The following is a 14,497-nucleotide window of genomic DNA, read 5'->3' as shown; positions in this document are numbered from 1 at the left end:
TGCAACCCCATGTGCTGGCCTCACGTCTCACTTGCCCGGGACTGGGCTTTCCAGTATTATTGAGGCCGGTATCTGCGTCATATCTATTTTTATAGTCGTCCAGTTGTAACACCCTTTCGCTGCTTAGCTGGCATGCCACCCAAAGAATGCACGAGGGCTGGGATACTGCCAGGTTGCCCACTTTTAGGAAAATGCGGATAAAATTGTCCCTTTATTGTTAAGTTGTTCATTCCATCGTCCCTTCCTGAAATTCAAGGTGACGACTCTTCTCAAGAACAAAGATGCTGTCTTTCCTGTCGGACACAAGCTCCGTTTGACTAGATGTAAAACTAGATGTTACGTGGTAATAATAGTTCAGCTGTAACGCCCATTCAGTGCCTAGCCGCCATGTCATCTGAAGAAAGAAGGAGGGTCGATGTACTATTACTTGACGCTGTATTATAATGCGTCCTCTTATGGCCTCTCTAGTAAGGGCTCCCGTAGAATCTAGCCAAGCGGGACGCTTTACATGCTGTATGGTCTCAACGACCGAGGTAACCAATTTTAAGTAACTTAATTCAGCTCAGCGCTCTAAACCGATGCCGAAAGGTGTGTGAATGGGTCGTCTGATATGCGAACAGTTTCACTCCTATCTACTGCTGTCATAGCCAGTGGGGTTAATCGTCTTCATTGTGCTCATCGTCGATAGTAAATCGTTTTGCGAGTGGAAGGTTCCATCTATCTGACAATTCCTAACTGTCAGGCCTGCGTGAATATAGATTTGCGTAGAGATACTTCCTACCTATAAAATGAGTCAGTGGTTTATTTTGTGGAGGTGAGGTAATACCGAGGTAGAGAGTTAACTAGGGGATAGCCTTTTGAGCTTCGGTTTGAAGTAGTTGGGTGAAGCTCGGGACGTGGTTGACCAGTGACCAAGCGATAAGAGAAGGTTTGGTCTATTTTCGTTCCTCCATTTGAAATTGATAGAGTTTATAAGCTTCTGTGTTCGTTGATTTAGCTACGTACTGCACTGGCCATTTACAAACATGGTTGAGATGTAGAAGCACCTCAACGTTATGAAGATACTGAGGATTGCTCCACCTGCTCACTAACAGATCATTTTATATTTCGACCAAAGGTGGCACTCCATGTATAGTGAAGTCGATGCCGGCCGTGATCTCCCGGAATATTATACTATTGACAAACCCTCTGACACCCATGTTATGAAGATATGTTCAGGAGAATCTGGTGAAGCGCGGCATTACTATGTCTAGCGGACTATCCATTTAATGCACCATTAAACTAGCAGATTCCATATGATCGTAGCTTCCTCACCCCGCCATACAGTTGCAAGTTATTTGTCGTTTTCAGGATGTCACCGCCTAGGAAAAGTTCGAAATCACTTGTCTTTTAACCACGTTGCTTTTTGTTCGGGTGCGCACATCCAGTGCTTGCACTTCCAGTGGCAATTGGGGTCCCTTTATATATTGCTGACTTAAATTGCCGAAATTCTGGATGACGAATTCTCACATCATCACCATTGTCAGCTGTAAGAACCGCATACTTGTCGTACAGTGGTTGCAGGTGCTACCTGCGATTTGATGAGTTGGGGTAGGTAGCTGCGCATTGGAGGCGGGAGCTGATAAATTAGTGTGTAAATACAGCATTGTAGGTAGACTGTTAAGTGGGGGGATTGGGAAGGGAGCTATGCATTGAAGGGCTTGGATGCACGAGCGCCATTGAGGACGCGACCGAACCATGTCTGACAATACCTCTAACCATTGATGTGGCCAGTTTCGGGGTCCCGATCCAGGAAGACGGCAAGGACCAGCGCAGCTGAGTTTTCTGGTGATGGCTTTTATACCTCGCCGCCAAGTCATTGTTTGACCGCCTCTGGCTCGTTTCCACCTTTCACGTGGTTGTGCGAGAGGAACCCTTCAGGGAATTCGGTCGACTGGCATACGCAGCACGTGGCCAAGCTAGCGCAACCTATGCAGTGTGATCAGTTCGTTTATGGAGAGTGAGTTATTTCTTCCGAATACCATTCGACGTACTTCAGCATTGCTTATCCGGCGTTCACTCCAGACTGGGGCAATGGTCCGGAGACATCGATGGTCAAACACGAAAGTTTTCTGACATCCTCAGCGCGCAACGACCAAGTTTCTGATATGTATAGTATGGAGCGTACCGCAACATTGTAAACGATCTTTGATGGATAAGCTGATGTCACACCTACGCCGCACGTGGCGCAGGCTCAAAAAAGCTGCTCTAGCCTTCCCAGTCCGGTTTGAAATATCATCCTTCTCGAGACCACCGGGACTGACACAACTACCCAGGTAAACCAGTTGGTCCACTAATCCAATCGGTTCATCCGCAAGTATGAGGCCACCCACTCTTACAGTAACAGTTTACAGTTTGCGGTTGTGAAACCCATGCCAAACCATGTGACCATGTAACCACTTGAGCCATCTCACCCCCAGACCAGAGAGCACCTTTTGATGCCACAACTAATAGGGTGATGTCACGGTGATTTTCACACAGCGTCCGCGTACCCAGAATAACTGTCTACTTGCCCCATTCTGCAACCACCTTCTTTTCGTTCCATATAGCACCAATAAGCTTTGTCAGATTGCTAATCAGGGATTCTCCGCCTTCTTTGAAGGGGTCTGGATACAGGCCGTCCGGCCTTGGTGCCTTGTCGCCTTTCAGTACGGATATTTCATATTTCATTTTTTCTTCCGACGGGTTATCAAGGTTTACATTTAGTTCGCCTTTATGCATTGCAGCAGGCCAGCTGAACTGTTCTTCGGAGTGTTCAGCCTATCCTTCCAGTCGACGTTTTTGTGAGTGAATTAATGAACCATCTTTCTCACTTATCGTTTCGCTGACCGTTGCTTTCCTAGGGCCAGTCGATCGTATCAGTTGATATAGGGCACGGCTGTTTCCCGTAGCAAAGGCTTTCGATGTCCATCAGAGCTCTCGGTCTTTCCGTAGACTCTTCACTATTTGGCGCTTGAGGGATTTGCATGAACCGTCGCACGCGTTGCCTGCTGGTATGGCTTTCCTGGCATCAGTCATGAATAGCGATCTCGACGACATCCAGTGGTCTTGGGGCCGAATTGGAGAAGTCGGACAGACAGCAGTGAAGGCCGATGACATAGCTCCTTTCACATTTTGCCACGCTTCATCCACATGCTCACTGCAACCTCAGTATTGATTTACTGTGGAGAGTTATTGGGCTAGCTCAGATCGGTACTTTTGAGCTATGGTAGTTCTTGTAGGCGAGATGGCTCAAGTGACTAGAGCTCTAATTTACTAACCGGGAGGTCCGTGGTTCGAACCCAATCTCTGCCTCTCGACTTTCCCTGTCTCTGGGCTTGGGCAACCTGACAGTATCTCAGCTCTCGTATTTCCTACGGGTAGCATGTCAGCTAGGCACCGGAAGGGTGTTGCAGCTGAACGTGTTTTGTTAGTTCTCGCTGACCTGAGGGAGCCTGAAGGGAAACGAACTGTCAGGCGTGCACGCACCATGGTGTGATCGGAATTGAGTGGTGTGCCTCAGAAGGAACAGCAGTCTGGAATCGTGGCTCTCCCGATGGCTGATGGCCACGTGGTCCAACTGGGTCCACGGTTGGTTTGCAATTGGTGGCCACCAGGTTACGCGATGCGAACGTCTATGTTGAAAGTTCGTACTTGCCAGAAACAGTTCACGATCGGCACATGACTGAAGGAGTCGATCTCCGTTGTCAGTGTTGCGAGCATCGACTCCGAATCGACTACCCGTATGTGACTCCAAGGAGCTCAGACGACCTACTTGAGCATTCGCCTGCAAGGATCACAATGTCAGTGCATTTTGCCTGACGAATGAGCCCGGATAGCTCTCAGTAGAAAGTATTCTCCGCCTCAGAACTGCAGTTCGTTGTGCATAAACCGACATAAATAGGCACAGCTTTTCATGCCGAGAAGCATTGAGCTGATAGCTGGACGGCGCAAAGATGACTGTTCAGTGGGATCCAATCCAGCAAAGCACGTTCAGCTGTGAGGCCGAGTTCAACTTCCACGCCGTATGTTCTACACTTCTGGGTCACCGGACACGGAGGGAGAAATGTGAAAGAACTGGGTTCATTTTGGCGTTTTGAGATGCATAACCACGCTTGGGCCTTGTATGCGTGTTTCGGAGACACAGAATACATAAGTTTTAGGGGAGTATAAGGTTTCGGCAAGCATTGCCTGTTTGACAATTTCACAAACGTACGGACGTTAAAACCTCCTTTATGGGAAGGATTTCGTGGATTTAGAAGGGTGTTGTTTTTATCGTCAATAGGCAGCGAGGAGCATAAGGTCCTTCGGTCAGATAACTGACAATCAAATGGCCCAGCGGCGTTTGTTTTTGTGGTGGGAAGAGGGTGGGGAGGGACGTCGGTGACCACCGAAATGCGCGGGCAAATGATACTTCCCGGTTGCCCAGGCCGAGGAAGGGGGTTAGGTTGAGATACCCCGCCCTGAGTCTTTGACTCAAAGGTCTGACCCACAAGGCAGTGGGAGGACGTAGGGTTTTGTTCGGGGACCCTGACCCTAGCCTCTGACTCAAAAGTCTGACCCACGAGGCAGCGGACAGTAGGGTTTTCTTTGGGAACTCATCCCGGAGCCGATGACTCAGCAGTCTGACCTGCTCGGATGCAGGCAGTTGGCGTAATCCGAGGACGCAGGGAATAAGGTATTTCTGTCTCATTCCTGATGTGGCTGCGCACAGTGGGTGCCTTTTGAGCAGCACCGGGCTCTTTGGTTTTGAAAGTATTTCTACCGTATAGGATAATGGGCCGACGGTCACGGTCAATTTTTGGGCGATCGGAGTGTGCAGTTTTCGGGGCAGACCTCGGAGGTGGCATTGCTGCTTGCACAAGTATGGACAGGCTGGTCGCCTGGGGGAAATATCTTACTGCCTGCACAATCCTGTCGCAGAGGATAGTACGAATTTACTCCCAGACCGCCTCGTAGCACGATTACTCCTGGTACGGGGTCTCGCTATTCTTGCTGTGGCTGCTCATCTTTGGCCTTCTCGGCGTGGTTGAACCTTGTGGATCTAAGTTGCAGACAGTGTGGTCCGCGGAATCATTGCAAGCCCGGCCACCACGTCAAGGTGGGGAATTTTTTTTACCTACATCCAGTGAAGTTGTCTTCGCATCCTTGATTGTGTCTCATTACCATAACGTTACGTTAATTTACTTTACATTGCGCGGAGCGTTTTAGCGAACTGCCATGGTGACATCTTTCTGTAACTACCAATTGGTGCTACAAGTTTTATGGAGATCACTTGGTACAAGCCGTAGAGCTAGACTAAACAGTCATACTGAATATCCCGTATGACTGGAACGCTCCCACTTTGTTCGCTTCTCGACGTCGATTACTATGTTGATATTGGTGTTCTTGTGCCAGGCCCTTTAGAATTGCTGAGCGTTTACAACATTTTCCCAAGTTTCGACTGACGGGTGAAAGGCGACGCTACTTCCCGGATCTGAAATCTCTGGGCTTGGTTCACTAACTTCCGATGTTGCATCAGTTTGACCGTCAACGGTTCACTGCAGCACGATCCATCTTACCTTGTATTGGCGAAGATATCCGGAGATATCCCTCGGTGTCTCTGGATCATGGCACGGATAGGATAGGAACATCGGGCCAGTGCCAGATGGTTTCTCGCGAAAAGAATTCACCAGCGACAGGCCAGCTGGTCAAGTTCAGTTGGTTGCGCTGCTCAGCTCATGTGCTTGGGTTGCCTGAGGATGTTGTGTCACCACCTTTTCGCCGACGTATAGGGTGGAGACGACCTAGAGACCGTACCATAGTGTCTGTTTATGGAAGCGATTACTAGTTAACCCGGTTTCGTCGGCAAGTACCTTCTTTCTGGACGATAACCCCTCATGGGACATAACCCAGGGTTGGTGTTTCATATCTCCAGGACTACACCCAATCAGACAATTGGATTGGTTTGACGTCACTGGTTATGCCACGCTGTACAACTTTTATCTATCCCATTTACTCTCCATTCATAGAGGAAAAACTAAGGTAGCCAGAGCCGATACATCTCCTTTATAGCTGAAAAGCAAGTGAATCGAATCTATGATCAGCATGTCTGCTACGACGTTCTCGCCATGCATCCATGCATCTTGGCAATCCATTGCGCCAGATTATCCTATACCATCTTGTGATGCGGCTGAGAAATGTACTCATTCAGACAGTTGTGCCAGTCCTCGCCGCACAGTAGAGCTCGGGTTAAGGAAACCTAGCAACCGAAAACTTCGGTATGACACCAGCTTTTTTTAGAGGCTAGAATTTAGTGATACTGTACGTTCCATACTTTTACGCAGAATAGAGTCCTGGTAGCTGTGACTCAATGTCATTAAGGAGGTTTTAGTATGCAACGGCTTTTGTCCCTCAAATCCCAATATCTCAACGGTTCAATAATCAGAAACTAACTAGAGCTTTCCAGCACACAATTCTGTGTACAGCGATATCAGGATTGAAATGTTCACGCTTCAACTACTAAGTGGATTCGGATCTTGGAATATCGACTCCGAGGAAATGTCACGAGGAAGACCCGGACGCCCGCTGCCATCCAGACTACTCAGTCTTCTCTGCGTCCTACAACTTTATTGTCAGTATAACTTTTCGATTAAACGCTCATGGTAGAATACATCGAACAATCCGCTCGTCGGCACGGACATGCGGGGAATTCCAATCATTCTCAGCTTTTTGTCCACCGATCTCTTTCCGAAACCTAATCTTGACCCATACCCAGGCGTTTATAGATCTGATTAGCATTGGTTCTCTAACCACTTCCATTTTTCAACCAACCGCAAGTTGATCAAAACAAAGATGCAGTAACAAAGTTAAGAGACCCGTTCTGTCTATCAGCTTTCAGTGTGCTTACTCTCACGTTAGTCACCATGTACTGTTTTCTCAAGCCGTCGGTTTTTCCACATGGGCGTATATTATTTTCAAAGCATGCGTACACGATCCAGGCCAATTTACATTGTGTTGTCCTCAGTTTTAGGGCTAAAAGGACCTGCCGAATTACAGTCTTTTGCTTGCCCTCTGAATACCGGTGTGAATAGAGGTCAATACTATTCGACATGGAATGTAAGTACAACCAATTTGATCGGGGCGAGATGGCCGAAGTGGTTAGAGCGCGGATTACTAACCGGAAGGTCCGCGGTTCGAATCCGACCTCCGCCACTCGACTTCCCCTGTCTAGGCTTGGGCAACCTGGCAGTATCCCAGCCCTCGTGCTTCCTTCGGGTGGCATGGCAGCTAGGCACCGAAAGGGTGCTACAGCTGAACGCTTTTTTCTTTTTCAATTTGATCGATAATCCATCCGTGATATAGGTTCTCCGCAAGTGTCCAGCGCAACTCGTCAGATGTATGTTATCGCCTCGGGAAAATTTAACGGTAATAACTAACCAATTCCAGGAAAAACAGTCTACTAATGGTTTGTTACGGGATGGGGCCATCTGTCTAGCAAGACTTTAGAAACACCTGACTGCCGCTTTGTGGGCAATGGGTTCAGCTAGCCGTGGATAGGCAAGAGGAAGGAAGAGGGGCATTTTTATCGCTCCAATTCCGTACCCGGTGCACATACCGGCACACATACTTGCCTCCTAGGGCGGACGATTGCCTGGATGTACAATGTAGCCTCCACTTTGCTGTGTAATTTAAATCCTTTGGTGAAAAGACGGACACGGATGGGTGCAAATATGCCATGACTCACGTTTTTCAGAACATGATAGTGTTGTAATAATGGGTTCCTATCGTACCTGTAATGCAAACTAGTCTTTCGAATGAAGTGTGCATTCAAACCATTCAAGTGACCGCCTGGTGGTATGTAACACGCATGAGGCAAAACGATCACAAGGTCTAAATTCGAAACCGAACTAACTGAGAGACAAAGCTGGACTGCAAGATGCAGCTTCAGCAACTCGGGTCGTTGGCTTGTAAAGTCTCTTTCCATAAAATCCGCGTCGAGTAAAAATAGAAATGTCTGTATCGATCTGAATTTCCCTTGACTGCGTCATTCATTGTGGCGGATGTATTCGCGTAACATTTGGAAATGTGCGCCATTCATAGCAAGCGCGAGTTTCGATCAATGCTGAACATGTGCATCATGTCGACACCGATCCTGTCTGGGACCTGAGAGGTCATATTTCCGATGCACTCACGGACTGAACAAAATCAGATGAAGGGTGATGGCCCATCTTTGTACGCGGGCTTAGGGAAACGGAAGGACCACTCACGAATTGCACCATGTACTGCTCTGTTTCGTGTGATTCGATCGACTTGCTGCACGTCCAAGTTGGGATCTTCAGTGGCGTAGTGATTGAAAGTATCGCGGAATACTTGGGTTTGATTCCATCAACATTCCATTCTCGTGGTCATTGCTTCATAATTAACGAAATCTTGATATTTTCAGAAGGAACAGCACTTCGTGGTAACACTCAGGAGAATCTTACTTGTCTAGTATGTTGGATTTATTTTTTAAGATGAACGTCAATTTTTTGGGGTTAGGGCTAATAAATATTTACCGCAGTCGCGAGTGTCAGGGAGTTTATGGATTGACATTTTAAAGGGATACGCTACAATCAAGATGTAATTACATCACTTGTGGGTTTCTTCCCTTGAACTTTGACAAAAAGCACCATGCGGTGTAATACCAGCTGCAGTTGGGAAGTGTGTTCCTGTCAGTTACTTCGTATCACCGGTTTTGAACCGGTTCAACCAGTCAGCTGTAACAACCTTTCGGTGCCTAGCTGCCATGCCACGCGAAGAAAGCACGAGGGCTGGGATACTGCCAGGTTGCCCAAGCCTAGACAGGGGAAGTCGAGAGGCAGAGGTTGGGCTTGAACCACAGACCTTTCGGTCAGTAAATTCGCGCTCTAACCACTTGACCCTCTCGCCCTTTTGAACCGGTTCGCCAATGTAGGTTTCGTTCTTCGGAAGCGCGCGTTCGGTTTGCTGTGAATGAATGACATGATTCTGTCACAAATCGTCTCGTGATGTTATTCATCAAGGGTTCAGTGTCAAAAGATCCGAAATCCGTGACTTTTTACAGGCCGGCTTATATATGTGACTTGAACAACAATTTACTATCTGTTTTAGGATCCGTGCTTTTTTTACATCCATGCAACGACCAGAGAAGGATGATTCCAACTCTTCTGCCGATGCTGCTGGATGTGGACGATACAGTACGAATAAGGCCGGGATGAGCGGTTTGGACAAGGCGACGATCCTTCAAATAATTTTAGAGAATTCCAAAGGTAAGCAGGTATTCTTCTAATAATTCTTTTTCACCGGTGTCTTCATGCAACTCGCATTGTGTTCAACTATGTTTAGTGTATTGCATAAGCAGAGGACATTTTTCAATGACGTAAATCTATAGGGGCAGGACAGTCTTGTCAGGAACTCCCTATAAAAACCGTTATTGAAGGGCCAGATAAAATAAAATAACTTCGATAAATCGACTTTTATCAGTAGGGGAATTAGTAAATCTTGAAGGTGCGGAGTTCAGTTATATGCCTTGTGGATTAAACTACAAGCCAGGCGTGTTGAGCGGGATGTTAGCTGAAGTCCTTATCTGGTTTCGAACTCAGTGCTCGGAGAGTTCGGTGGAGAGATGCAGAAAAAGTAAGTTGACAGCTGGGAAGTGTAAGTTGATTGGGCTGACTTAAAGAACAAAATGGTGGTATGATTGAAGTGTCGTGATAGGCCAGTCTCGGGAGATTATTAATCTTGGTAGATAGATAGGAAACTGAAAATGCTGAGAATGGTTGGATACCTGAGTTCATGAGCCGAATCATTCTTCTGAAGTACGCTTCTTAAGTGACATTGATGATTTTGCTCGGATGGGCTCTACCTAAAGGACTTCCAGCAAAGTACGACCTCCGTACCCTTTGAATTTGTCTTCTTATAAATGTCTTGCAATCGATGAAGATGGGTCTGAACTTGTTTAGTTTTAGAGTAGTGTCCCGTTATTGAAAAAGACAACGCATATTTTGCTGACATAAACTCAAATAACGTAATTTATTGCGGAGTGTTATCTAGTGATTTGTCTGTCTGGTTTGAACATAGGGAGTGGAGCTCGGGGTGGAGAGGGTATCCAGGTAGTAGGAAGCCCTGTCCAAGTATACGGAATTGATTAAGCATATCAATGCAGCATGAGGATAGCTATGGGCCCGTTGACGCGCACCACGGTCACGGGAGTTTTCTTTACCACCTCGGACGATTGCTAAGTTATCCGGCTCAGAAGACACTTAAAAAAAAATTGTACTTTGGCGTGCTGCTTTTTTGAGCTAGGAGCTTTAAATGTCACGTGCCTTGTTGAGGTACACCGTAGCTTAGGGTTCAGGCTATGTGCGAGAAGATTGGTCAAGCTGTCCGTGTTTCAAACACGGTCAAAAGCTGTCTAAACACTCAGTGGCAATAATTAATCCCGGGATGGCTGGCCACACAAAGTTTACGCTTGTGGGTCAGTCACTGATGAGTTATTTCCAAGTTTGTATTGGTGGCCATTCTTTAGGCTGTCATCTGATGATCCCACAGGTTTCCGTTAGATAGGATTGATTCGAAATTTTTGAATGTAATGATGAAAATGGTGGAATAAGGTTGGTGGTTTAGGGCAATTCCGAAGGAGCCAGCGACTTATTAAATCGAACTGTCTCATGAAGAAGGAATTTGAAAGCAACATTTGTTCCAAGAATTTAATGAACCTCATTAACCCCATCACGTCACAACAAAATTGCTGAATTACAAAGTAAGATTATGAATCCGTGTTCATTTGAAGACTGAAAGAAGCACATGGACGTTTCAAGCAGCCCACGACTGGTTCTGTGGTTCTGTGTACCTTCTGCAGACGCCACCCCAGAGGCGATCGAATGAGCGACTCCTGCTTAAGCATGGTTTGTATACATGCTTACTGTGTTGAAATTTTGAGCTTTTACAACTCGCTGTAGGCTGTGGCCTCCAGCTCTTCAGCTTGTTCTGCTGGTCAAGAACTCAGTTAGATTGAATCATTTTAACATATTGCTGGGTATGGGCCGTATCTCGTGTGCAAATAGATTTTTTATCGACAATTGATGTAAGTTTACGACTAATGTATATAGATGTTGAGATCATTCTTTGTATATGTATATATTTGGATTGAATTGTTGCATTGTTGTTTGAATTTGTGTTTAACGTTTTTGTTGGAAATCCACCACAGGCTCAAAGTTTTACGAGAACGAACTTCGTCGGGAACGTCTCCTACAGGAGCAAATTGAACGAAAACTGGCCCAAATTAAAACTTTCACTTCCGCGATGGTTTCTCTGGGTGAGACGGAGGTGAGGCCTGAGTATATGCCACGCCAGTTCACCGTTTCAACTCCAAATTCCTTTGATTTTTGGCGAGTTCACTCAGGTAGACAGTATTTTTACCTATCCAGTACGGAACATTCTAGAAGTTGATTGCCAACAGTGACGCAAGCTCAACACTACATTTCTTTCATGAGTCTAACATTTTGTTCGTACGCGAACTTCCGTTTTATGTTTTGCGTAGTTTTTCGTTCTAGTGACACATTTGTGTCGATACATCACTATGTTCTTTTGCGAGCTCAGAGTGAAGTTTGGACCGTTTACCTGGAAGTGATGTTTTGTCTAATTTGTCTTACGGAGCGATTGGTCGTTCGTTGCCTTATATTCACATTCGAGAAACAGATAGCCTTTTCAGCCTATGTAGTCTCAATTTTACCAGTCCCAATGGTTTGATTCATCGCTTGTTTGTTTGTCGCGGGCGTAGGTCTAAAACAGCAATTGTAGGGGCCATCAATGATCCCTCGCGTGGGCTTTCGAAGGAGCTTTGCTGGTTTGCTTGCAGATCAGAGATTCAGTGTTTCCGCTTCTGCAAGCTGATATTTCATTTCCTTAAAGTAACCCCAGTATTCTTCTCTTCTGGTTCTTGTACACTAGTGGATGTTTGTCCCTACTTACTTTTTCGGTCTTTCATATCTAATGGGCTACCCAACGGTTACATTCGGGAACACAGTTCACGAAACCGTATGACCCTGGTCTAGTGTCTTTCGCACTCTATGCTTAGAATTGTGTTGAATTCAGACACTGGCCGATGACTTTAATTCCACATATCTCGCTGCTTTTTTTCTTGAATGTAACAGTTATTTGGTCAGCAGTTGGTGGGCACCACCAGTTAAGCTGCCTTCAACCAACGAAACACAACCCGGATGTTGCTGAGCTAACTGGTTTGAATCTTTGAATTGTCATGCTGAACAGCTGGACAGTACGTGATCAACGGATGTTCCAGTGTTTGGAAATGCTTACCTGAGTATTGCTAACGCGTTTGTTTCAGGAGCCTGGACAAGTTAAATTCAGTCAAGAGCACATTAGGCATAAGAGCACAGTATTTGTTCTTACGGTCCACCAGACTTCAAGAAGGCTGCAACTCTTCTGGACACAAAGAAGTGAAGGAATTTAGTGCACTCCAACGGCCTCGTCATCAGAGAACATCCTTTTTTACGGAGTCTGCTATTACTTCTAGCTACAACATGGTTGGTAATTCCCTACTGATGGATCAGATTCACGCAGTTTCAGTTGGAATGCGCTTGCTTGGTGAGGTTTCTCAGCTTACTAAATGGGAAGATCGGTAATACTGAACGTTAACTGAACCTCTGATATGGCCACTTGTATACTATTTTTCGCGGCTCAGTCGTTATAGCTCAAATTTGCTAACCGGAAGATCCGTGGTTCGAACCCGACCTCTGCCTCTCAGTTTCCCCTGTCAAGGCTTGGGCAACCTGGAAGTATCCCAGCCTTATGCTTCATTCTGGTGGCACGGCAGTTAAACACCGAAAGGATTCTGCAGCTGAACGATTTTATTATTGTTACTAGCGTCAATCACCCTACCTAGGAATTCTCATGTAATTCAGAGCTTCTCGCAAATGAAAATTTCCGTGGCACGTAGTTTAGACGGAAAAACAGGGATGGGTTGACGAAATAGACGCCAAGTCCAGATAACCATGGACAGACAGAGCTTGAGTTTCTCAGCACCCTACTGGTTTTTCTTAGTCTGCAAGTGGCACATAATGGAAGCATTATAGATTAGCGGCCGCACCCGAGTGGAATGGAATGGTGAATAGTTATGACACCATTCAAATATCCAGATGTGCACTCTGTATTTAATGTATGAACACAAGTAGCTGAATGCTTTTTTGGAGTGGCATGACATTTACTGCCATTACTGAATTCAATTAGGGTTTACGTAGAATCTCTAAACACTTTCCTTAAATGCTTTGCGTCTAAAAAACATTTAGCTTCGGTGCCATTTTGGTAGATAGCCCGCATTTTAGGGTCAGCTAGTACTGAGAATTATAATTCTCGATTGCAAAGCGAAGCACCTATAATGCCAATGAAACAATAAACGCCGTTGGACGGACACGGACTTGCTAACCTTTGCTTACCAGAAGAGTGCTGTACCACGTGAGCTTCTGTATCCTCTTTGATCCCGGATTTTTTTCTTTTCACGACAGCGCGATGATGATGAAATTGCCACAAGATATGACACGTTTTAGTCAGTATGGTGTCTTTTTTGTTTTCTCACCTCGACCACCTGCATTCCATTTTGAGTTATCTACCTGACTATGAACAAGGAAACTCATCGGTTGCAAAAAATCATTCATATGAATTCCCTCAGGAATTCCTCACCTCCAGCACTTACTGTTAGTCTTCATTTCACTGATATTTTCGTATGGAGCAAGTAGTTATCTGATAGGCCTAGAGTACCGTAAAGTTAAACGTGTGGCATACCTTCTCCCCTAATCTCTTTTTTGTGTACCAGCTTCAAAATTGTGTGGTCCATCAGACTTGTTGTTACCAGGCTCTTGGACACAGATGGGGTCGGCGCATGGTTGATTAGTTGTATTGGTTGGTCTTCTGTGGTAGCTGTGCTTTTCACGACAAACTACAATTTGTTCTGTCTATCTATGTGTCATCGTAAATGTAATGTGACGTGAGCGGTGTAACAGCGGCGTGAACACCAATTACGGGCTTGAACGGGAACTGATCGGGTGGCTGCAGTTACTCTCAGGTGGGCAGCTGGCTGGAGGTTCGGTTGAGAGCTGATGTTATCGTTTCAGCTAACTGAAGCGACCATATGCTTCAATTGGCAGTTGTCATACACCACTTAACCTGCAGGTATGGCAACACGTACGTAAGCATAAGCAGTTGGAGATTTTCACAAAGAACGCATACCGAAGTATCTGTGACTAGTCGTGGTTGAATTCAATCACACACCTTGGCAACAATTTCCTGCAGTAGGATCAGTAATTGCTGTATATCATCCAAATCAGCAAGTCGAGTTGCCTAAAATAATGGAACTATGTAACGTCCTCTTGACAGTGTCAAACCGTAATCTGCAGATTGCACGTGTCTCTCCACATTGTTTCCAATTAATGAAAGGTGGTTTTCACAGTGTTTCAGTGGTTCG

At 45.9% G+C, this 14,497-nt stretch overlaps 1 protein-coding gene across 1 annotated transcript in view; it reads left to right on the top strand.

Annotated features, from left to right (window-relative positions):
* Positions 1-9,023: 9,023 nt before the first annotated feature.
* T265_02897 (hypothetical protein) overlaps positions 9,024-14,497 on the top strand; it is a gene marked incomplete at both ends in the record, with an annotated part of 49,325 nt that continues 43,851 nt past the window's right edge. The window contains 2 exons of the mRNA XM_009167250.1: positions 9,024-9,287; positions 11,228-11,346. Of these exons, the coding sequence (XP_009165514.1) occupies positions 9,152-9,287; positions 11,228-11,346 (255 nt within the window). The remainder of the gene's footprint in view (positions 9,288-11,227; positions 11,347-14,497) is intronic.

This window comes from Opisthorchis viverrini (genome assembly GCF_000715545.1).
Source record: "Opisthorchis viverrini unplaced genomic scaffold opera_v5_40, whole genome shotgun sequence".
NCBI classification, from domain to species: Eukaryota; Metazoa; Platyhelminthes; class Trematoda; order Opisthorchiida; family Opisthorchiidae; genus Opisthorchis; species Opisthorchis viverrini.
Note: the sequence above shows the minus strand (reverse complement) of the source record. Positions and strands in the feature narration are given on the sequence as shown.